Here is a 23,380-nt window from a genome sequence, read left to right as displayed (position 1 = left end):
GAATGGCTGCGCCGCCTGTGGGGACGCGGGGGCGGGGCAGGCACTGAGTGCTGGAGATGCTGCTGCTACTGCCGCCGCCGCTGCCGCTGCGGGACGGGTTCGGGTCCGAGTCGGTCTTGGCGGGCACGGGGCGTGGGACAACCCGGGACACAGCGGTAGCAGCAGGAGCACACTGAGAACCATGTCCAGGAAGAAGACCCCCAAGAGCAAGGGGGGGAGTGAGCCGGCTACCTCTACGCTGCCCGCCGCCGCCGCCGCCACCAATGGGCCACGTCTGGCACATCCGAGGACTGTGCGCCCTGGCCCAGAGGCACCGCCCAATGGGCCCCCGCAGTCCATCCGGCCCTCACTTGGTAGCACTGGAGACTTCTACGATGTTGCTTTCAAGGTGAGCCAGGCACCTCCCCGCCATGGGAATGCAGCAGGTGGCGTTGGATCCTAGACTGCCGCTGGGGAAGAGTGCAGGGCCTTGCAGACCCTCGGCGCTGAATTGGCACAGCACCTTGCAGATGGCACGGCAGTACCTTACATTGTCACGCGACCCTACGTGCGTGCACGAGCGCGCGCGTACACTCTCTCACACACACAAACACAACTATTAGACTAGGGTCTGGGGTATTCAACAGCTGGCAGGGCCCTACCCCCACTCCATCTACTGCAAGGCCAAGCAAGATCAGAGTTTTGAAGCTGTCCCTCTGGGATCTATGGCCCCTACCGGTGCTCCTGTCTCATCATTTCCCATCCATATGCTGCCTTCCCTCACCCCCCCAAGGGGCTGTAAGTGTCCTTTTTCTGGGAGAGAAGAGAACAAGGCCACCCTAGACCAGAACAAAATTGAAGCCTAGGTGAATTGACCTCCGAAGGCAGGGCCATCACTGGGTCCTGAAACATTGGCCTGAGGGATCATGTGGGTGGGAAAGACTTCACTGGTCTGGCCCTCAGGCCCACAGATATCCCTACCCCCTCTTCACTTCAAAAGCTGTCACACCTCTTCCGAACCTTGCTGCTGAGATTTGTGTCTTTGCTGGAATTCGAAGAGGCCCCCAATACTGAGTCCCCAAAGGTCTCTTAGGAGCTTCCAGCTGCACTCCCATGGCTCTGCTCCCCATAGGCCCCAAATGCTGCCCTCCCAGATCAAGCATGTTGTCCATGGAGGAGGGGTAGGTAAGGTCCTGGATGGGGACAGCTGTCCTCACTCTCTGTGACTGAGGCAGCATTGTTGGAGGGAGAGGTGATAGGGGGTGAACGGGGGTGAGGGTGGGGAGGGGGAGAGAGAAGCTGGGCATCCATGCTATTGGGGTCCACACTGCTGAACCTACAGGCCTGGGATACTCATTTCCTCTCCTGCCTCCCCCACAGCTCAAGGCAGATCAGAAGCATCTCTAGGTGGGCAAGGCCCTCGGCTCCAAGCCTGAATCCTCTGATCCTCCTGCCTGTTCTAGGTCATGCTGGTGGGGGATTCCGGTGTGGGGAAGACCTGCCTGCTTGTGCGCTTCAAGGATGGGGCTTTCCTGGCTGGTACCTTCATCTCCACTGTGGGCATCGACTTCCGGGTGAGAGTAGAGGCCGGTGTCCCGAGCTCTGACTGGGTCCCACTGTGCTATGGTTCCTATACATAGTCCTCCTAGTACCCTTGGCTGTGGATTCTCAATCTCCTGACATGTCCATAGGCCCAGGGGGTGGAGCTTAGCTACCAAAGCATCTGCCACCCACCCCTGAGAGTCCGGGGGTCCTGGGAAGCCTCCTAATACCCAGGGTAGTGCCTGCATTCAGCGGAAGCCGTTTTCTCATCCCAGGGGTTGATGCTGTGCTCCAGGATAGTGACAGCGAGAGAAAACCTAAGGCCTGTTCACTCAGGAGATCCCTGCATTTGCATATGGAGACCTCCTTAGGATCCCAGGCAGGGTCTCGAGTGCTAGTGTTAAAGCCCATCCCCACCCCCACCCAGTCTGAATCTCATGTGCTGAGGTGTTGGTGTGTTCTTGGCAAATCCTGAATTTGCATTTTTTCTCACCCTTTAATTTGACCCAGTTAGCAGGGGGTTGGGAGGAAGGCCCATTTCTGGAGACAGGAAAAGGGGCTCCCTCCAGTGGGACCTGTTCTTTATCCTATACAGGCCTGGAAGACTGTAGGTCTCCTTAAGCCCTCTAGGTTATAAGAGTCTAGGGTGAAGTAAAGGCTGAAGTACCAGAGGGAGGAGGAGAGGCATGAAAACGGGTCTCCTTGCCTGTCATGGCCTCCCCCTCCTCCTCTTGGTTTGTAGGGCTGCTTGGTTTGCACCCCTGTTCAGGGTGCAGGAAAGGCGAAGCACCCTCCTGTGCCAGGCAGATGCCAGGCTGAGCCTGGGTCCCTCAAGATCTGGAAGCTCTGGAGAAAGGGAGAGCCAGGCTTGGCCTCCTGTAGCTCCACCCTCTAGTCAGCCCTTCTTTGGGATGACAGGTGGATGGCACTTTAGTCTAGTGTCTCATCTTGAAAGGGACCGATCTGGAAAACTTGCAGACAGCAAATTCACGAATATCCCCTATATATCAACCATAGATCTGGGCTCTGTGGGCACAGTAGAGAGTCAGACAAGCATAAGACCATCTCCTGGGAAATGGGTGTCCCAGTGACTGAGGGGGGAGGGGATAAAATCAGCTTCTCCAGGCAGGGTGAAGGAGCTCAAGTTGAAGGTGCTCCTAAGCTAGTATCTGTCTTTATGCCGGAAGTGTACTAACAGTTCCACACTTTTGACAAGTAGGAGCTGGTATGACCTGGGGTGTACGTGCTTGTTAACAGAGGCCCAGGGTTGGCACTGGAGGCACTGTAGGAATGGGATAGGAGGGCCTCCAACTTCCACTCAGTGGGAAGTCCATCCATTGCTTCTATTACTGCCTTTCCTACTTCCACCAGAGGATGGCAGGCATCCTTACTGCTTGCTGGCTGCTTCTGTTTCAGAATAAAGTTCTGGATGTGGATGGCATGAAGGTGAAGCTGCAGGTGAGGTGACAGGAGTGTGGGGCTGGAGACACAAGGGAGAGAGGTTGGGCAGTATGACCAGTGCCTGTTGCCACAGATCTGGGACACAGCTGGTCAGGAGCGGTTCCGAAGTGTCACCCATGCCTACTACCGAGATGCTCACGGTAAGCCCATTGACATGGGGTCTGGCTATCCTCCACATAGTGTGGGTTGCCTACTGGCATGGGGGCAGGAGGCAAGTAGGCACACTTATGGGACAGCAGGTGAGGGTGATGCAGTCACTTGGGAGTATCTAAAAGGGTGCAGGTAGTTAGGAGCCACCAGGCCCCCCCCAGGGACGTCTTCATTGCTTTCTATATCCAGCACTGTTGCTGCTCTACGACATCACCAACAAAGATTCCTTCGACAACATTCAGGTCAGTGGCCTTGGTGGGGGAATGAATCAAGACTGTCTAAATGGCATCAGGAGCCCGAGTCCTGTTACTTAACAGGAAGGATAGACATGATGAACCCCTCAGCTCATGGTTGCCAGGCTATTGGCTAACTCAACGGGCCTGGGTGACACCTGGCTCCATTAGCAGGACCACCTGGATAAATAAGGGCTTCTAGCAAAGCCACTCAATCAGGTGTGGCACAAGAGGCCACAAGGACCAGCCCTGAGACTGGCCTCAGCTTTCCCTATACAGGCCTGGTTGACAGAGATCCAGGAATATGCCCAGCAGGATGTGGTGCTCATGCTGCTAGGGAACAAGGTAGGACTCTGGGCCTGTCCTCTCCAGCCTGGCCCACAGGGTGCACCGGGGACAGGCACTAATGAAATCCCTGTGCCTGGCCAGGTTGACTCTACTCAAGACCGTGTGGTAAAGAGGGAAGATGGGGAGAAATTAGCCAAGGTGAGTCGACAGGGAGGACGATGAGGGTGTTCTTGAGATTGGGACACTGAGCTGCCCCCAGGTGCCCAGCACCTAGCTGGCAGTAACTATTTGCAGGAGTATGGGCTACCTTTCATGGAGACCAGCGCAAGGACTGGCCTCAACGTGGACTTGGCTTTTACAGCCATAGCAAAGTAAGTCCTGGTAATGAACAAACACTACCTCACATTCTAGGATAAGTGGGCTACCTTGTTCTATGTTATCTACATCCCCTCCCCTGTTGCTCTTCAGGGAGCTGAAACAGAGATCAGCCAAGGCTCCCAGCGAGCCGCGCTTCAGGCTGCATGACTATGTTAAGAGGGAGGGCCGAGGGGTCTCCTGCTGTCGACTCTGAACCTTGCTGAAACTCAGTTCCACGCTGGAGGAAGCAGTTCTGCCTTTGAGAATTGCCCGAGTCTATAGACTTGTCCTCAAAGGATGGATGCCCTAGTGTCTTCTCAAAGACACCAGAGGCTAATGCTTACCCTTTGCCCCAGTGGCCACCAGAAATGGTCTTGAAGCATAAAAACCAGGCCACAGCACATTGCTGCCCTCTTCTGGGCACTCCCAGAAGTGAGGAGGGGGACCACACGCAGCACACTGCTCAGACAGGACCCCACTCAAGGCTATGTCAGTCACTGTCCATTTGTTGGACTGCTTCCGACTCACTAGGAGGCTGATATAGGGACGCACAGCAAGGTCAGAATGATAGAACCCAGTCACAACTTAGCAGGCTGGCCCAGTCCGTTCCACTTTGTACTAAAGTCACCAAGCCACAAATGTTGAGTGAAAACCTGTCCTCTAAGTCCCTATTAATAAAGGTGTTTCTGGAGTTTGTGTCATCTGTGGAAAACCACCTCCTGGGGCAAAAATGGCTTAGTGGGGGGGTAAAGGTACTTCACCTGGGGAAACACTTAATTTACACATGCGCTGATACCGTCACCAAAATTCCCACAGGAATAGTTTACTATCAAGATTAGGGTGCCCCACAGCCTATTCCTTAAGTAGTGCTGGCTTATAAGGTCACCCTAGATTAGAATGATTCAAACAGAATATCTTAGTCAACCCCTTTGCGGACTGTGTGACGCCAAACCAGGGCCTCTACGGCACTGTGCTATCAGCACATGAAATCACAACGTCTGAAACCACAGTAAGATTGCATTTCACTTTATTGCTAAGAAACTCAGATACACGGATGCCCAGCTTACCAGCCAACACTCCTACTCGTTGGATCTCTAGATGCAGCCGACTCAACATGCCCTGAAAAAAAAAAAATCAAACATAAATCTTTACTTTGGTTAACTTTTCACTCAAAACCCATCCAATTAGTGACGTCGCGCCCAAGCCTCAGTCTTATAATGTAATCAGACTACGCATGCAGTTTTCATACGAGGTGTCAGAAATTAATTCATCACGGGCTTGGGGCTGAAAAGGGAAGCCAGGCCCGACCAGTTCATACCTGCAAAAATGGAGTCAGAAGAAAAATGGGGAAGGGTTAAACCCTTAGGACTAAAGCACTTCAGCTCGGGAGGAAGGCAGATCTGTAGCAGAGGTCCTTTGAGTTCCATTCGGCGAGCACTACTCCCAAAACGTTCCTTACAAAACCTAGATGAAAGGGACCACGAACACACTCACTCCCAAAAAGAGCGACTGCTCGCGAGGCTCAAGAGTTTATAGAACTGCCCCTTATGTGATTGGGCCACCTCTGAGGAAGTGCCCACCTTCCTCCACTGCTGATATGCTCCTCGAGCTGTCCTGCAATTTCCACCAATCGTACAGCGACTTTTGTTTTGGAGGCGGTATTTTGAGTAGCTCGAATATCCTCCCGGTTGTAGAGCCATTGAGTCCATGAGTGACGAGTTCAGTTAGCCAATCAAATTCCAATGTGCAACATAGAGTGATTCTGAAGCTACCAATCCGGTCCTTCAGTACAGAGGTCGCCGGAAGTCGTAGTTTAGGAAGCTCAAAGCGTGAAGCAGCACCTAGAGTTCCTGAAGTCCGTGAACTACAAGTTCCGACCTGCCCCGGGACTTCCGGCTCCTGTATCCTGAAACCTTTCCCGGCCGCGGGCCGAGAGGGGCAAGATGATGCCGGTGGGTGAAGTCGCTGCTCCTAGGCAGCCGCGGGCGGGTGAGTGAGTGCGCGGAGCACAAGACCTGGGGCTCCTTCTTCCGGGGAGTGCGGTGGAGCGCGGGCTGGTTGTGGGAGCGTCGCGAGCGGTCGTGGGCCTAGCCTGGGGGGCGGGACTGAGACGGCTGGGGTCTCAGCCTCTATAAGTCCTCCTGACTCCAAGTAAATCCGTCTGTCACTCCTTCCCTTCACTCTCTCTTTCGTTGTCTTTGCACTCCTATGTTTTTTTGAGCGCTGCCTGTGTGCCAAGCAGTATCCTAGGCTCTGGAAAGTCGGCGGAGAACCGGATTCCAAACTGATAAGCTCATCTGGTACGCGGTTTTGAGACAGACCATTCTGCCTCTAGGGTCCTGTGCATTGTACGCAGTCCAGCAGCAATTCTGAGTTTGTTCACTGAATGGTAGTAGTAACACCCACAGCCCTGTTTTGTTATGACAAAAATGTCTCAAGACTTTGGTAACTGTCTCCTTGTGGCAACTCACCTGCAGTACTGTTATTCTAGTTAAAATAAAAAGTTAAAAATCATGAGGAACTGTGATAAGTTTTACGGGGGGGGGGGAACTGAACACAGATAAAGTATTGAGTATTGGGCGTTCTTAAATCTTTGGTAGGGAGACCTACAGTTAGCTGAAGATCTGATGGAGAAGCAGTCAGTCTTGAGACATTTCAGGAAGAGCCTTACAGGCAGGGGGAGTCAGAGGAGCAAGCCAGCAAGTATAGGTAAGTGATAGGTAAGGTTAAGAGGCAGAGCAGGGTAAAGTCTGAGAGCCTCTGGTATGTGTGATGATTTATGAGTCAAGTAAAATAGTGAGGAAGCTAGACCAGCGTCTTCTAACCCTCACTAGAGGCCAGTTGTCCCAGCCTAGATTCTTTTGAGGCAGGCCAACATGATCAGATGAGGCTGAGGTCTAGAGATATCTGTCTCATCTCCCCTCCTGCCCCGCTCCCTGCACGCACAGGCTCATTCCTTTGCAGCCTTGTTCTTCAGGGGCCTCTCCATGTCCCAGATCTCTTTCCTGAGGATCTTTGTGGCAGGCGCTGCTGCAGTCATAAAGACAATCCTGAAGATCCTCTATACATTCATGTTTCTCTGCAGAAACTCAAGTCCCTGTACCCTGAGGTCCTAAATCTATTTGCAGCTGTCTCTTCAGGAAATGAGAATGGCTGTGTACAGCCTGACTAAGGTGACTAGGAAGGAGTGGCCAAAAGTATTGCCCAAATCCAAGAAGTTCCTTGATATAACTTCTTGTAGCTGTACATCAGAGTCTTTCAGGAAATGAACAGGAAAGATCGGGGTGTTTAGTAATGAGCTGAGGCTGACACACTAGAAACAAATGGAGCTCCATACCCTTTCTTTCTGGCTGGCTTCTAGTTCCTTGGGGGTCAGACTAAACAGTCTTTGGGGGTATCCCTATTCTAAGCCCCAGAGGGTATACATCTCAGATGAAGCAATGCCTGGTGCAGAAAATAGGAAGAAGGTCGAGCTGAAGCTACCTCTGATAGCTCCTTTCCGACTTGGATCCATTAAAATGTTTTATAGTGAGAAATACAGTCTCCTTCAAGGTCACGCAACTTACCCAGTTATTCCTCTCTTGCATGGTCAAAGTAGAATTTGAACCCAGGTCTGTCTGAGTCTAGAGCCCATGGTCATTATTACTCTACCATAAGCGCCATATGTGTGAAGTGCCAGCCTATGGCTGCTTTTAAGAACTGTCAGCTGGTTGTATCGTACTGTAGACAAGGATTCCCATAAATCTGTAGGCACCCAGCAGTTTATCAGATCTCTGACTGGCTTGTGCATGAGAAACCCCCATCCTTCAACAGATACTCTTAGTATCCCAGAATGCCAGTCCTAGGGAAGAGTAAATGGCTTAAAGAAAATAGACTTCTAAGACTGAGCTGCTAGTGTCGGACTTGATGATTCTTGAAAGTCCCAAGCAGAGGAGGTCACAGTATAGAAGCATAGAAGCCAAGAAATAAACGCGTCCAGTTCCAAGAGAGCCAGAGGAGGATGCCAGAGGGGGTCGCGTTTGCAGGGGAAACGGCCTTGATGAGTGGAGCTGCTGTGGGTGCCGGAAGCAGGTGTGGGTGGGGCTGGAGAGGTCTCTGCTCTTCATCCTGCTGGCCTGGGACTTTAGTGATTTACCCAAGCTTTTGTGGGGTGGGATGAAGCATACACAAGGGGGTCAAAGCCACTTAAGCAGATCCCTGGACCTGCTGCCACAAGTTTGATACCAGTTGGATTTGTTTGAGACAGCAAGGCACTGGGATGGGATGACATATATCTCAGAGTGTTCTTTCTGTGTGCTCGGATCTGGCTACTCTCCTCCCCTGGGAAGTCCTCTGCACTTCTAGACAAAGAAAGCCTGATTCCTATACCATAGACAAGGCAAATAAATGTGAGTGAAGTGAGGCTAGGGCCCCTGGCAGCAGGGGAATTGAAGTTCACTGAGCTCTGAAGGGGTTCAGCCTGGGCAGGCCAGGTACAGAGGCTGGATATGGGGTGTAAGAAGGAAGCAGAACACTGGGCAGGAGAAGCAAGTTAAGGGACCCCCGCCCACTGAGTTGGGATTGTGGGTATAGACAGTAGGAAAACTGAGGATGGAGGCCTAGCTGGGAAGCTGGGAGGGAAAGAGGCAAAAGGTTTTTTGTGTCCAGGGTTTTTAGAGATTCTGGGAGATCTTCAAGTCTGAGGTAAGCAAAGGCACTCTGGGGACCTTGGCTGTAATACCCTGCCTGCTTGGGATGGAAAAGATGTGCTTAAGGGGACATTCAAGGGAACAGCCAGAGGAAGTGCACATAGCTTTGTTATGGCAACCAAGTCTGTTTCTATAGGATTTGGCAGCCAGATCTGGTTTTGAGCCCGGGGGAGCTGAGGTAGGGGCTGGACATTCTTCAGGCCCCCGCACTGGCTTCCTCATACCAGGAGATGTGCTTCAAACTCTGGCAAATATGAGCAGAAGGTGCTCTGGCTGAAGGCTAGCCTGTTGACCACCCACAGCTCTGGCAAGACTGAAGCCTTGAGCTGCTTGTCTGCTGGTGACAGCCAAGATAGGTAGTGTCCTTCTCTATGGATGGTGTGTGTGTGTGTGTTTGTGTGTGTGTGTGTGTGTGTGTGTGTGTGTCTGTCTGTCTGTCTGTCTGTCTGACTGTCTGTCAGAGTAGCACTGTATATCCCAGGTTCAGCCTCTCAAACAAAAATCTTGGGGCTGGAGAGATAGCTCGGTGTTTAAAAGTACGTGCTCTTGCAGAGAACCTAGGTCAGAGCTCAGCACCCTCATGGCAGCTCCCAGTTTATAACTCTAGTTCATGGGGTCCAGTGTTCTCTTTTGGCCTCTGTGTGAGCACTGTGTTTATGGTGCACATACATACATGTAGGCAAAACAGTAACACACATAAAATTAGATAAATAAATCTTAAAAAGAAAAAGACTCTTGAGGGATTGGTTAAGAGAGCGCTTCCTGCCAGGCAGTGGTGGCACATGCCTTTAATCTCAGCACTTGGGAGGCAGAGGCAGGTGGATTTCTGAGTTTGAGGCCAGCCTAGTGTACAGAGCAAGTTACAGGACAGCCAGGGCTACACAGAGAAACCTTGTCTTGAAAAACCAGAGAGAGAGAGCTTCCTGCTTTAGCAACAGCCTGAAGTTGAGTTCCTACTGTACACATTGGGTTGCTCACAGCCACTTCAAACTCTGACTCCAGGGCATCCAGCTCTCCTTCTAGTTTCTATAGGTACCAGCACACATGCGCACGCACACACACACACGCTTTTTTCCCCTTCTTTTTAATATTTATTTATTTACTTATTTTGGTTTTTCGAGACAGGGTTTCTCTGTGTAGTCCTGGCTGTCCTGGAACTCACTCTGTAGACCAGGCTGGCCTCAAACTCAGAAATTTACCTGCCTCTGCCTCCCAAGTGCTGGAATTAAAGGCATGTACCACCACACCCGGCCTTATTTTTTTTAATTAATTTATTTATTTTATGTATATACCCTACTCGCTCCAGTTGGCCTCACTTGCTCCAGCCCAAAGATTATTTATTATTATAAATGAGTACACTGTTGCTGTCTTCAGACGCACCAGAAGAGGGCATCAGATCCCATTACAGATGGTTGTGAGCCACCATGTGGTTGCTGGGATTTGAACTCAGGACCTCTGGAAGAGCAGTCAGTGCTCTTACCCGCTGAGCCATCTCTCCAGCCCCATTTTTCCTTCTTTTTACGATAAATCTTGGGGAGCTGGAGAGTTGGCTCAGTGGATAAGAGCACTTGTTGGAGAAGACCCGGGTTCAATTCCCAGCACCTACATAGAGGTGCAGCACCTTCTCGAACACAGACACGCATGAAGGCTCAGCAGATAAGGGCACCTGCCCTCAAGCCTGATGACTTGAGACCTGAGGTCAGTCCCTGGTTCCCAGGCCCATAAGATGCCTTCTGACTTTCACGTGTGTGCCGTAGTGCACACGCACACTCTAAATAAGTAAATAAATACGTGCTGTCTTGTAGGATTGATCAGTGTGTATGTGTGCTTGCTGCCAAGCTTGGCAATCTGCATGGAACAGTTTGTTTTCTGACTACTGCACACTTGTGATAGGGACTGTGGTACATACACTGATGCACACACAGAAAAATAAGTGGGAAAAATAATCTGAAAAAAGAAAAAAGTAAAGTGAGACGTAAGATCCTGTCGCCAGCTGCAGGGCTCTATGCCTGTCATCCCAGTCCGTGGAGGTTGAAGCAGGAAGGCCATTGGTGTGGAGCCAGTTTGAGCTATGGTGAGACTGTCTGAAAAACAGTTTTAGGCTGGGCACTGGTAGCGCATATATTTAATCCCAGCACTCAGGAGGCAGAGACAAGTGGATCTCTGTGAGTTGGAGGCCAGCCTGGTCTACAAGGTGAATTCCAGAACAGCCAGGGCTACACAGAGAAACCCTGTCTTGACAAAAATCTTGGGGCTGGAGAGATAATGGCTTAGCAGTTAAGAGCACTGACTGCTTCAGAGGTCCTGAGTTCAATTCCCAGTAACCCCATGGTGGCTCACAGCCATTTGTAATGGGATCTGATGCCCTTTTCTAGTGTGTCTGAAGACAGCTACAGTGTACTTATATACAATAAATACGTCTTAAAAAAAATTCTTGGGACTGGGGACAGGGCACAGTCTTATCTAGTCTGTATGAGATCCCAAGTTTAATTTCCTTTTTTTTTTTTTCTAAAATTTTATACTTTTTTTTTATTTGAGTTTTGCCTTATGTATGTCTGTTTGCCACGTGTGTGCCTGGTCCCTGTGGAGGTTAGAAAAGCACGGATCCTTTGGAACAGGAGGTACAAGCTGCTGTAAGACAGAGTGCGTGCTGGGAATTGAACCCAGGGACACTGACCGAGGCATCTCCCAAGCCCAGTTCAGGTGTTTTGTTTCAACACAGGGTTTCTCTGTAGCCTTGGCTATCCTAACTCTTCCTGTAGACCAGGCTGGCCTCAAACTCACAGAAATCCACTTGCCTCTGCCTCCCCAGTGCTGAGATTGAAGGCATGCAGCACCATAGCCTGGCACTAGTTCAATTTTTAACACCACTTTTAAAAAAAATGTGCAAGATTTCCATTTCTTCAGGGCTTATATGTCCTGGGTCCCACAGATAGGCAAGTAGTCTTGGACTTGGGAGAGGAGCAGAGAGCTTCTGCGGCACACCCTGGCTCAGCCCACTGCTCAGAGTTCTTTTCCAGCTTGAGAATGAGTTGCCATCTTTGTGGGAAGCTGTCCTTGCATCCTGGGGATTAGAGGACAGGAGAGAGCCTTCCAGGACACATAACCCCAAAGGAGTTCGTTCCCACTGAGGTAAAGGGCTTTCTGCCAGAGAGCCGCAGAAGCATGGTGGCTGTGGCCTATGTGATCTTTTCCCTGCTGTCTGGGGCCTGCCCCTCACCAGCTACTGAATCCTGTTATTGTAAAGCTTAGGCCCTGAAGACCTGACCTGCACTGTGCTACTCAGTCCTGTTGAGGGTGGTGGCTGACCTGTGGGTTTGCACAGGTTGGGGCTCTGGCCCCTAGCCTGAGGCTAGCCCATCTCGGATCCCTGAAGGAGTCTGAACCTATGTGAACTGAGAATCTGCTTCCTGCTTTCCAGTTCATTTTGTCTCTGTGCTTCCTCTCAGACTCGCTCTGGTCCCCTGTACTGGCTCTATAGGCTGGCTGCTGATTTGTGTGTTGCTATATGTACTTCTTCTTTTAACCTTACAGTAGAGCGAGGCCTAACCAGGCACTATGTTCCTGAGCTCACAGGCCAGAGTAACGGGCTAGGAAACATCTATAGAATGTAGGTCTGTCTGTCTGTCTCTTTTTTTTTTTTTTTTCTTTTGGTTTTTCAAGACAGGGTTTCTCTGTATAGCCCTGGCTGTCCTGGAACTCACTTTGTAGACCAGGCTGGCCTCGAACTCAGAAATCTGCCTGCCTCTGCCTCCCAAGTGCTGGGATCAAAGGCCTGTGCCACCATGTCCGGCATGTCTATCTGTCTCTTAATACCATCCTGTGAGCCCACTTCCTAGGTTTATCCAAAGGGTTAAACCGTTCATACTTACAGAGCAAGCCCTGAATGAAGCCCACAGGTTTAGGCTGGCTGAACGTCCCTTTGATGGAGCAAAAGGTGTCTATGCTAGAAGGGCACCACTGTTCAACAACAAGCTTTGTTTAAACCCCAAGAGCTCCCTGCAAGGAAGAGGGTCCCAATCACCTGGGCCCTCTCCCTCTCATGAGGCCACCTAGTGACTCATACCTTCATCCCTGCTCACCCTTGGACAAACAAGACCCTGGCAGGCTGTTGAGAACCTTTCTCTTCAGGAAGGAGACTGCTGGGGGAAAGGAGCAGAAGAATGCTCAGGCCACGTCTCCCCCAGGGCTACCTCCTCTGCGCTTGTCTTTCCCTAGAGAGTCCAGTCTAAAGTCACAAAGCCAAGCCCTAGAGTCATAGTTGAACCTTTGGATGCCTGGTGGTATTGTGGCTGGTGGAATGGGGGGGGAGGAAAGGAATACCACAGAGTCTCTGGTTCACACTGGCAACTGTTGTGGCAGTTGTGTGGCATGAGGCTAAAGTCAGGAAGAGGTAGGCCTTGGTCTTCCCTGTACGTGAGGGCGTTTAGAGTGACAGGTGGCAAGTGCCTGACAGGGCCAATTGCAGGGGACAGCTGAAGAGTTAGGTGAGGCTTGGGGAGTAAAAGGAAAGGACCAGGAGTCATCAGGGGCTGCAGACACGGTGGGAGCCAGTCCTTCCTCAAAGCCGTGTGATTGGAGCTAAAGTCTGAGTAAAGCAGGACACACTTTGTGGCCTTCCAGTGTTTGTGTGAAAGAGACAGTGCCGGGAGGGCCTGATCAAGAACATGGCACGTCCACCATTCCTCGGGTCTTGGGGTAGAAACTGTCCCACCTTGATCTGGCACCTGGGTTTAGCACATGACCCACCTGGACCCTTCTGGGGCTCTCTCCCTTCCTGTCCCTCCTTTGTCCTTGAGGGCCTTGGCACAAACCAGGCTCCCCTGTGGTGTGGTCCTGGCCTGTGGAATGGGTGGCCTCAGAGGCTCCACTTGGGCCCTGAGCCTGAAGAGCGGCTGCTGCTTGTTTGTTGAACAGTGGTGACCTAGGGCAAGCCTTGTGGAATCCTGAGACTAAGGCCTCCCTTAGGGGATGCCTTTTGACAGTGCTATCTATGTCCCTGCATGTCTACAACTGTCATGTCATAGCGTGGGTGTTGTCCTGAACCTGTCCTGAGTATGACCTACTAACTGGGTCACTTTTAGTGTTCCCTTCCCTGTAGATGCCACATGTCTACCTTTTCTTCTTACCCTCTCTTCTGGGCTGAACAGGGACACTGGCCCTTGTATGCTGCCATTGTCCCCTGCTACCCTAGCTCCTGAGTGGCACAGTTGTTATGGGTGATCTTCATTGGTTCAGTTCTAGGGTTTATCTTTTTCCTCTATCTTGCCCTGTATGACCACATCTGTGAGACAGGATCAAGTGATTGCCTGTTGGTTCTTTGTGGTCCTGATAGCATCTGCTATGGCAGAGAACACATTTGTGTGCTCTGGTGGGTCCTCATATGACTAAGTCCTGGTGTGTGTGCCACACCTTAGACCCAGTCTAATAGATGGGTAGAAAGCAAGACCCCAGCCTTAGCCATAGGGACATTTAACCTGCAAAGAAGTAGGCCTTGAAGTGATCGGCTATGATCAGGACCAGAGGATTAGCCAGCACAGGGGGGATTTTTTACTTTGGGGCTAGAGCTAGTTGGCTTCCTCAAAAGGTCCAGGCCTGAAGGGATGGCACCACTAAAGATCGACTGTACCCGGAGCCTTTGCCACTTGAGTTGGGTAGGCAGGAAGGCCCTTGCCACTCTGGGTCTGCAGTATGGCATTAGAGGCAGGGAGAAGTTAAGACCTATCCTGAGATGGACTGGCCAGAAGTCTACCAGGTGAAGACGCTTTCAGGAACCCAGAATGCTACCTCTAAAGCCCCCCATCTGTGTTCTTCCCATAGGGGACACTGCCCAAGGAACCTGGATTCCTCTCTAGAGCATGAGCTCAGCCAAGAGTGCCCGCTACGACCGCTTCTCCGGGGGACCTGCCAACCTCCCCTCCTCAGACAGCAGTGGGGTAAGAGGAGCCTGTAGGTGAGGGCCTGCCCTCTGCATGCCACACCCCATACCCCCAGCATGACGTATGTATATGTATTTGTATATGGGTATGTATATGTACTTGTATATGGGTATGTATATGTATTTGTATATGGGTATGTATATGTATATAACTTGCCACTGAGGACAGAGCTACAGCCGTCCTCTTCCTCCTTGGAGAGTCCCTCAGGATAGCCTGTGCCTGTTGATGGTGTGTCCCTGCGTATGCACTCAGATGGGCCACCAGCGGGTCAGCATGTCAGTATGTGTGACCCTGTGGATATTGCATTAAGCCTTTTCCATTGTCTTAGACCAGGATGGAAACAACCTTTGGGCCTACCTTTTCGACCGTCACTACCATCACCAAAGGTGAGCCTGACTGGGAAGAATCTGTATTCTACTGGGATCCAGGAGCACTTCCTGGAAGGGTGGTCTCCTGGCTTCTTTCTGTTTCTTCCCATGTCTCAGCCTCCAGCTAAACAGAGTTAGGCAGGCCTGTTCCTGTGCCTCACCTTTGTTACTAGTGCCCCCTCTTCTTCCCGAAAACTTGCCCACCCACTCTGGAGGGCAGTCTTGACCTTCCTGGCACCACTAATTATATCTCTATCTTACTATAGCGACCCCCGCCTAAGCCCAGCCACGGCTCCTAGTGTCCAAGGATGTGAGCAGCATAGCATCTTTTCTCGGGTGGGATCTGGTGCCATCAGACAGTGTGCGTCAAGAGATCATGACATGGGGTAGGGCTGTGGGGCAGCGTCTGTGTTGAAGGCTCAGAAGGGCCGGGGTTCTGGGGCGTGCTGTCCTGCTTTTCACTCCACTGCAGGAGTGCACTAGCTACTAATTGCTTTTTTAATTGCCTTCCGTGGCTGAAGGCACAGGGCTACCAGGTGCACACCAGTACCTTTATTCCTGGATGACCTGAGAAGCCTCTGAAAGGGCCTCTTTTCCCACACCCCTACCCGGGAGGCCATTGCTTAACAATTTATATACCCTTAGAGACTACACAGTGTCTGTCACCACTATTGAGGGTTTCAGAGCCAAAATGGCATGTGGTCTGCTGTACCCTGGTTTCTGGCAACTAGGTAGCAATGTACTAGTTCTTGCCTCACCTGGCCCTTCTTGTTACAGATGGAGAAACTGAGACCCATCACAGCATAGGCAGTCATAGTCCTGATCTTGAATGGAGGCCTTTAGGGCTCTAGTTACTATGACATCTGGATCTGTTTTAACCTGTGCTGGTTGCAGCCTGTCCCTAATGCTGTGGCCTTATAGGGTCTATGAGATGGTTCTCTGGTTCCCATGTGCACCCTTGACTTTTCATTCTTGGGGAACCTCTGCTTTCTGGCCCAAGCCAGGCAGGGCATTCTATAGGCAAGAGGAGGGAGAACAAAAATCTAGCCCCAGTTCCTGATTCTGATTGTGTTAGGGAGGACTAAGAGTAGCCATGTATTAGCTGAGGTCCTTCAGTCTCTCTGTGCCTCAGTTTCCCTTTTAGAGATTCAACCTGGGGGCCGGGTGTGGTGACGCACTCCTTTAATCCCAGCACTTGGGAGGCAGAGGCAGGCGGATTTCTGAGTTTGAGGCCAGCCTGGTCTACAAAGTGAGTTCCAGGACAGCCAGGGCTATACAGAGAAACCCTGTCTCGAAAAACCATCAAACAAAAAAAACCAAAAAAGAAATTCAACCTGGCAGAATTACTTTAAAGATCAAAGGGAAGCCCCCAAGTGACCCAGGCCATTCATGGGGTTGATTCTGTGACCAGCTAGGCATGGAGGGCCCTTTGTTGGGCTGAAGAACAGAACCTTGTCAGGGCTCTGAGAGAGAGGTAGAGGCAGGAAAGTAATGCATTTGAAATAACTCTGAGCAATATAGGGAGATACTGTCTCCCTACATTAATCCCAGCCCTTTGGGAGGCAGAGACGGGTCAATCTCTATGAGTTCCAGGTCTCAAAAAGCCAAACTCAACAAGAACTGAATCTGGAGAGATAGCTCAGTGGTTAAAAGCACTGGCTTTTATTCTAGGGGACCCAGATTCAATTCCCAGCAACCACATGGTGTTTCACAGCAATCTTTAACTCCAGTTCCAGAAGATCCAAAGCCATTTTCTGGCTTCCATGGTACCAGGCACATAAGTGGTACACAGACATACATGCAGGCAAAACACTCATACATATAAAGTTTTTAAAAAGCAAAGGCTGGGGATCTCCTGCTGGTGATTGGCATGAGCCAAGTCCTGGGTTCTCTACACCAAAGGAAAGAAATACACTTAAGTCTCCTGTTGGTAAGCAGGGTGGGGCAGCTAGCAGTCCATTCTCAGTTGTCTGCAGATCCAGTCTGATGAGCCAGGGCCATACTGCTGGTACTTGGAAGACAATCCTGGATAACCATATTCCAGTCTAGTCCAGGGAGACTGAGAGCTAGAGATAATCTGAAGGGCTCCATAGACAAGGGCTCTTCCAGCTGTCTCTGTCACTTTAGCCTCTTCCTCCACTGACAGCCATGTCTTTTCAGCAGCTGATGGGACTGGCACATACAAACAGCATCGCAGGACACCTTCCTCCTCTAGCACCCTTGCCTATTCGCCACGGGATGAGGAGGACGGCATGGTAGGTGTCCACGATGTGGGAGCCTGGTGTAGTTTCCCACCTCCTACCCTCTTCCCTGAGGTCCTAAGAGAAGCCTGCAGGGGAGCAGAGCTGGGATAGAGAGGCACCTTGCTGGCAGAGCTCTTGTTGCATTCCTGAACCTAAGAGGAGGCTCCTGTAGCTGAGTGGTAGCAGGAAGCAGCCAGTTTGTGGGACTGCGCTTTAGGGTGTGGCCCCTGAAGGCCAGTGTCAGGCAGTTTGGGCTCCATCTTAAATGAGGTGGGTGCCACAAAAGGTGCTCTCAGGTGAGTTGGCCAGTGGAACAGAGGATGACTGGCAGGACCAAAGTCCTTGCTCAAGAGGCAGAGGAACCAGACTTCTTTTCCCCCTTTCTTTTTGCTTTTGTGTGTGTGTGTGTGTGTGTGTGTGTATGTGTGTGTGTGGGTTTTGTTGTTTTTATTTGTTTGAGACAGCGTCTTTATGTAGTCCTCATTATCCTGGAACTCACTATATAGACCAAGCTGTCCTTGAACTCACAGAGATCTATCTCTGTCTCTGGATTAAAGGAATGTGCTACCAGGCCCAACCCCTTTTTCCCTTTTCAATGGGAAGATAAATGCTAAGTAGGCATATTGTGGGCCAGGCACTGCCCAGCCCTGAGCCTAAGGATGGGTCAGCTACGTGGAACCCAAACCCCATAGCTTCACCTCTCAGTCTCCACCCAACTCCTGATTGCAGCCTGGGCCTTGAAAGTGGATTCATTGTGCTTCTGATTTTGGATAACTCTGGGGTGTCTGACAGGTGTCAGTAACTTTAGAGATGTCCTAGAATCTTCTGTTTGCTGTGGGACATTGGGCAGCCATGCCCAACCCACCCCCCTGACTGGGTTGGAGGGAGAGCCTAAGAGCTGTGCTAGTCAATGAGCAGAGGGGAGAGAACAGCTCTGTACTGGCTCCTGCCTGCCGTTGCTGCCTGGGGGGGGGGTGGGGGGGGTTGACCCACTTCCTTTAACTTTACCCTCTGGGTCTCACACGGCATTCCCATGCGAGATGTAACTTGGGAAACCATAAGGAGAGATGGGTATTGCCTGGTGAATGAAGTATGGACCCAGTCTCTGCCTCCTGTTCTGGACACAGGCTCACGAGCGGCAGGTGGGCCTAGGCCCACATGGTCCTACATGGTCATGCATGGGGATACTCTTGGATACTGTGCTGCTCTCCCCTACGACCTCATCAAAGGTTGCTCCCTTTAGGTCTCTGGTAGAACATTCCTGTCATTACCGTGAACCCCCCTGGCTAGGACTAGAAAGCAGCTCAGCCTTGCGCACCTCTCCTTGCCCAGGCTTCTACACTACTCTGTTCAGTGATCTGGGCTCTTAGCTGCCCCATGATTGGCTGCTGGATGCAGCCTCTCTGCAGCCCACATTCCCTCACGGGAAGCAGGAAGAAGCCTGAGCATGTCCTGTAAAATTGAATAGCAGGAAATCTCTCCATTTACACAAAGAAAGTTGGCAGGCAAGAACGGGCAGCCCAGCACCAAAGGCCAAGGCTGGCCACCACAGGCAGCGGGATTGAGGCCATACCAGCCTCCCGCACACAATCCACAGCCTTGTGAGCTTGCTGAAATTGGGGTGGCTTAGGGGCACCCCTGCCTCCACAGGGCTCAAGCCCCTGAAAGGCTGCCTCCATCTGTGCAGCCCCCCATCAACACTCCTCGCCGCTCTGACTCAGCCATCTCTGTCCGTTCCCTACACTCCGAGTCCAGCATGTCCCTGCGCTCCACGTTCTCGCTGCCTGAGGAGGAGGAGGAGCCGGTAGGTGTGGTAGGCTTGGCAGGAATCATCTTCCAGAGTTGTCACTGCTGCGGTGGCACGGGGCACTTTCCCCTTAGACTGCACCTCCATAGCTCACATTGAGGGTAGGTCAGACCTGATTAGGGCCTCTAGTTAATGTTGAAATCCCCGCCTCCTGTGGAGGCCGCCTGGGGATGAGGTGTGGGCAGGTGGCTCAGATAGGGCGCTTTGCTAGTCTGTAAGCCAGGAAGAGAGGCCAGTAAGGCTGTCTGACTGTTGCAGATGCTGTGTGTGCGGTTTCTTGCTGCTTACAGCCTGCCCCTGAACCACACCCCTTGCTTCAGCTCCTTGGTCCTCTCGTGGCTCTCTCTAGTCAACGGTGCCTTCTAGGATAGTCCCAGTGCTGGTGAACAGCCCTGGATGGGGCGGACATGCAGGCGGCCTGGGCAGTTAATGTGACAGGGTTGCTCCTGAAGCGCCCACCCGTGTCCTGACCGTGTCCCCCACTCTGTCTAGGAGCCGTTGGTATTTGCCGAGCAGCCCTCGGTAAAGCTGTGTTGCCAGCTGTGCTGCAGTGTGTTCAAGGACCCTGTGATCACTACATGTGGGGTGAGGCCATGGGCATGCTCACTCCCCAACCCTGTTCCTAGGGCTGTGGCCCTCGCTCATCCTCCTAAGCTGGCTGTCCAGCGGGAGCTCTCTGCCTTGGTGTAGGACGGTGTGAGCTCTGGGCTACCATTGACCTTGACTGGAGGGAAGACAGTTACAGCTGTCCCCCAAGTCCACTTTTTGTCCCCACAGCACACCTTCTGCAGACGATGCGCCTTGAAGTCAGGTAGGTCTGTGCCTTCCTTCCAGACCTGTGAGGTTGGTGGTTAATTCCACCCTGCTATTTCCCGGGCAGCCAGCAGAGGCCACTGGTTTCTTATCCAGGCATGTGTGGCCTCTCCCAGGGCTTGAATAGTGTTGTAAGGCTCAAGCCTGGCGAAGGACCTCAATAGCAAAGCAGACCCCCAATTCCTGGTGTCTCCAGATTCAGAGCTTTGGCTGTGGTGGGTGTGGGCCGAGTCCCAAGGTGAAGGCTTGGGCTCCAACAGATGCCATTGTCCCTGGCAGTCCCTGCTTCTTCTCCACACCCAGCTAGCTGTCCTTCTCCCTCTGGGAGGTCTGCTGTGCAGCTCTTCCTGCACCGGCACCTTGGGGCCAATGAAAGAGTGGGCAAGGCACTCGGTGGGCTTCTCTCCACCTGTTGTGCCATTGCATCTCCCTCCCCAGGACTTGGCCTCCCACTGGGCAAAGCTGCCAGGGAGAGAGGTGGCTGGGTAGGTGGTGGGCTCAACATGTCCTCCTCTCCCAGAGAAGTGTCCTGTGGACAATGCCAAGCTGACAGTAGTGGTGAACAACATTGCAGTCGCTGAGCAGATTGGAGAGCTCTTCATACATTGTCGGCATGGCTGCCACGCAGCGGGCACTGGAAAGCCTGGGGTCTTTGAGGTAGACCCGAGGGGCTGCCCCTTCACCATCAAGCTTAGTGCCCGGAAGTGAGTGCCTTCTGCTCCTCCACTTCCCTGGGGCTGCTGAGCACCTTTACCTCTCTGGGGCTACATTGTGGGGTCTTAGCTCAACCTCTGTGTCCTGTGTATGCACAGGGACCACGAGAGTAGTTGTGACTACAGGCCTGTGCGCTGCCCCAACAACCCCAGCTGCCCACCCCTTCTCAAGATGAATCTCGAGGCCCACCTGAAAGAATGCGAGCACATCAAGTGTCCCCACTCTAAGTACGGGTGAGTGGGTGGGGGCGGGGGCTGGTGGGTCTGCGTTCCTAGGCTGAGGGCTTCTGGGAGCTGATGCCTGGGACATGCACCAGAGCCAGAAGTCACACCAGTAACTGCCATCACAGCCCATATCCAGGTGCCCAGGAGGACACAGAAAGGACTGAACAGGTTGGAAGTGGGTTATCAGGGAAGGTGGGTCATAAATTTGAGCAAATGGCTGGAATAGGTGTAGAGGGGAAGCCTGGAAGGACAGGAGGATCCTGCCCAGCTGTTTGGAGCAGAGAGGCTGGTGATGAGCAAAGATGTTACTCAGAGGGAGGGAGGGAGGGAGGGAGGGAGGGAGGGAGGGAGGGAGGGAGGGAGGGAGGGAGGGAGGGAGGAGTCCTTGAAGCATTATGGAGGTATAAGATTTCACTGGTGATATGTCCTGACTGCTGGGTGCTGGGGGTCAAGAAGGTTGCTGATCTGGGGGTAATGGGCATGACCATGATGACTCATAGATTTAATGGGGTCAGGGAGACAGGGGTCAGTCGTGCCAGCCAGGCAGGTGGGTAGCTGTGCTGTTCCCCCAGGTGCACATTTATTGGGAATCAGGACACCTATGAGACACACTTAGAAACATGCCGCTTCGAGGGCCTGAAGGAGTTCCTGCAGCAGACCGATGACCGCTTCCACGAGATGCATGTGGCACTGGCCCAAAAGGACCAGGAGATTGCCTTCCTGCGTTCCATGCTGGGCAAACTCTCAGAGAAGATTGACCAGCTAGAGAAGAGCCTTGAGCTTAAGTTTGGTAAGGTCTAGTTCAGAGACCACGGGGCTCAGCGCCGTTCTGGACCCCGGTGATGGTGATCCCGTTCTGTCTTGTTGCCCAGACGTACTGGATGAGAACCAGAGCAAGCTCAGCGAGGACCTCATGGAGTTCCGGAGGGACGCGTCCATGCTGAATGTGAGTAGGGAGGGCTGTGGTGCTGAAACTCCGGACAGACGGGGGTTCTCCTCTGGCCTTTGCTCCTAGTGTTCAGGGTTTCAGGAGCTATATTCCAGTAAGAGCTAACCCTAGGCCTAGGGCTCTGTAGCTTCATTACAGATCAGTGAGCCCCACCCACCCATTTTCTGCCGTTCTTGGTCTTTCAGGATGAGCTGTCTCACATCAATGCACGGCTGAACATGGGTATCCTTGGATGTGAGTAGAGCCCACCCCTGCTCCCACATTGTCCCCAGAGCCCTACTAGTCCCTCATTAGCTTCTCCCATTTGTAGCCTATGACCCTCAGCAGATCTTCAAGTGCAAAGGGACCTTTGTGGGACACCAGGGCCCTGTCTGGTGTCTCTGTGTCTATTCCATGGGTGACCTGCTCTTCAGTGGCTCTTCTGACAAGACAATCAAGGTGAGTGGGGGTCCTGTTCCACAGGCTCTGAAGCCTGGTTGGACTCAGCTGGGCACTGCATACCAGCCTTGGTTGTCCCTTATCCATGTTTGGGTCTTTTCTTCTAATGGCTGCTATCCTATCCTTTGTCACCAAACTGACCCTGCTGGACCTGGTCTGACGTGATCTCTGCAGGTATGGGACACTTGTACCACTTACAAGTGCCAAAAGACACTGGAAGGTCATGATGGTATTGTGCTGGCGCTCTGTATCCAGGGGTGAGTCTTAATAACTGCCACCTTGTGGGCCCTGAGCCTGTTGGAATCTGTGTACCTTGTGTCTCTTCCATCTATGGAACACTCACACCTGTGCAATCCTGGATACCTAGGTGATCCAGTATGAAATCCCAGGAGAGCCTGGCCCTGCCCTAATGTGTTAGGTAGCTAGAAACCAGAGGTGGCACTCTTAGAGGGGAGGATAGCTCACCTATCACCAGGATAGCTAGTACCTTGGGCTTAACTCTGCTTATAGTTGATGTAGAAGCTACCATGATTAATCTGTCAGTAGGCTCTTCCCAAGGCTGGCCTCCCTTCCTCGTGTCTTGTTGGACTTTCTGGGTGTGGTGATTCTAGGTATTGCTCACCTTTACCAGTGGTGGTAACCTCCCTGGGCCTCGGTATTCAGAATAGGTGACCTTCCCGCTTGCTCAGCTCAGCCGTCAAATGATTCCCAGTCTAGTTGTTCACATCCAACTATGCACACAGAGAATGGCACCGAGGGAGCAGCAGTAGCCCTGAGACCACGCCACGTTGTGTCCTGGGGCTAAGCCAGGGCACAGTGGCTTCTTCTGCATCCTGTTGACTTTGCTTCCCCGTGTTGACTTTGCCTCCATAGGTGCAAACTGTACAGTGGGTCTGCAGACTGCACCATCATTGTGAGTGGGCACAGGGTGAGGAGTTGGGGGCCGAGAAGACCCATTGCTCTTTCCTTCCTAACTCTAAGTCCTCTCACCCCCTACAGGTGTGGGACATCCAGAACCTACAGAAGGTGAATACTATCCGGGCCCACGACAACCCTGTATGCACACTGGTGTCTTCCCACAACATGCTCTTCAGTGGCTCCCTGAAAGCCATCAAGGTATAGACAAGGAGTATGCGTGCACGTGGGGGCTACTGCAGCAATGGATGCCTTCCTAGCCCAGGCTCATG

At 52.1% G+C, this 23,380-nt stretch overlaps 2 protein-coding genes, 1 long non-coding RNA gene and 1 other non-coding gene across 6 annotated transcripts in view; 2 read left to right on the top strand and 2 right to left on the bottom strand.

The window, feature by feature from the left end:
• Positions 1 to 17: 17 nt before the first annotated feature.
• Rab26 (RAB26, member RAS oncogene family) lies at positions 18 to 4,711 on the top strand. Its single transcript, NM_177375.1, has 9 exons — positions 18 to 388; positions 1,443 to 1,553; positions 2,938 to 2,979; positions 3,056 to 3,122; positions 3,322 to 3,374; positions 3,645 to 3,710; positions 3,795 to 3,851; positions 3,948 to 4,024; positions 4,122 to 4,711. The coding sequence occupies exons 1-9, from the start codon at positions 182 to 184 to the stop codon at positions 4,222 to 4,224; spliced, it is 783 nt and encodes a 260-aa protein (NP_796349.1). The 5' UTR covers positions 18 to 181; the 3' UTR covers positions 4,225 to 4,711.
• A 309-nt stretch (positions 4,712 to 5,020) lies between these two features.
• Rab26os (RAB26, member RAS oncogene family, opposite strand) lies at positions 5,021 to 5,514 on the bottom strand. Its single transcript, NR_045289.1, has 2 exons — positions 5,329 to 5,514; positions 5,021 to 5,129 (listed from the first exon to the last, which is right to left on the bottom strand). It is a non-coding gene; the product is annotated as an RAB26, member RAS oncogene family, opposite strand (long non-coding RNA).
• On the bottom strand, positions 5,212 to 5,289 carry LOC115488833. Its single transcript, XR_003952428.1, has one exon. It is a non-coding gene; the product is annotated as a small nucleolar RNA SNORD60 (small nucleolar RNA).
• A 312-nt stretch (positions 5,515 to 5,826) lies between the features above and the next one.
• Positions 5,827 to 23,380, top strand: part of Traf7 (TNF receptor-associated factor 7) — a 19,089-nt gene continuing 1,535 nt past the window's right edge. Inside the window, exons 1-16 of one of the 3 annotated variants that reach the window (NM_001172113.1) lie at positions 5,827 to 5,999; positions 14,519 to 14,634; positions 14,966 to 15,023; positions 17,169 to 17,260; positions 18,936 to 19,052; positions 19,548 to 19,640; positions 19,833 to 19,866; positions 20,389 to 20,572; positions 20,681 to 20,815; positions 21,379 to 21,596; positions 21,679 to 21,752; positions 21,941 to 21,989; positions 22,066 to 22,193; positions 22,368 to 22,450; positions 23,067 to 23,106; positions 23,193 to 23,309. In NM_001172113.1, the coding sequence (NP_001165584.1) occupies positions 14,557 to 14,634; positions 14,966 to 15,023; positions 17,169 to 17,260; positions 18,936 to 19,052; positions 19,548 to 19,640; positions 19,833 to 19,866; positions 20,389 to 20,572; positions 20,681 to 20,815; positions 21,379 to 21,596; positions 21,679 to 21,752; positions 21,941 to 21,989; positions 22,066 to 22,193; positions 22,368 to 22,450; positions 23,067 to 23,106; positions 23,193 to 23,309 (1,500 nt within the window). In that variant the 5' untranslated portion in view covers positions 5,827 to 5,999; positions 14,519 to 14,556. Of the gene's footprint in view, positions 6,000 to 14,518; positions 14,652 to 14,965; positions 15,024 to 17,165; positions 17,261 to 18,935; positions 19,053 to 19,547; positions 19,641 to 19,832; positions 19,867 to 20,388; positions 20,573 to 20,680; positions 20,816 to 21,378; positions 21,597 to 21,678; positions 21,753 to 21,940; positions 21,990 to 22,065; positions 22,194 to 22,367; positions 22,451 to 23,066; positions 23,107 to 23,192; positions 23,310 to 23,380 lie in introns of all 3 variants that reach the window. The other 2 variants (NM_153792.2, NM_001172114.1) reach the window with 2 other exon arrangements.

The sequence above is a fragment of the Mus musculus genome, chromosome 17 (assembly GCF_000001635.26).
Source record: "Mus musculus strain C57BL/6J chromosome 17, GRCm38.p6 C57BL/6J".
NCBI lineage: Eukaryota > Metazoa > Chordata > Mammalia > Rodentia > Muridae > Mus > Mus musculus.
The sequence above is the reverse complement of the archived record's forward strand: the minus strand, read 5'-3'. Positions and strand labels throughout refer to the sequence as shown.

Coding starts and splice junctions, on each gene's coding strand:
- Rab26 (NM_177375.1), top strand. CDS start 182: ATGTCCAGGAAGAAGACCCCCAAGAGCAAGGGGGGGAGTGAGCCGGCT. Junction 3,123..3,321: donor CTACTACCGAGATGCTCACG/GTAAGCCCATTG, acceptor TTCTATATCCAG/CACTGTTGCTGCTCTACGAC. Junction 3,711..3,794: donor TCATGCTGCTAGGGAACAAG/GTAGGACTCTGG, acceptor GTGCCTGGCCAG/GTTGACTCTACTCAAGACCG.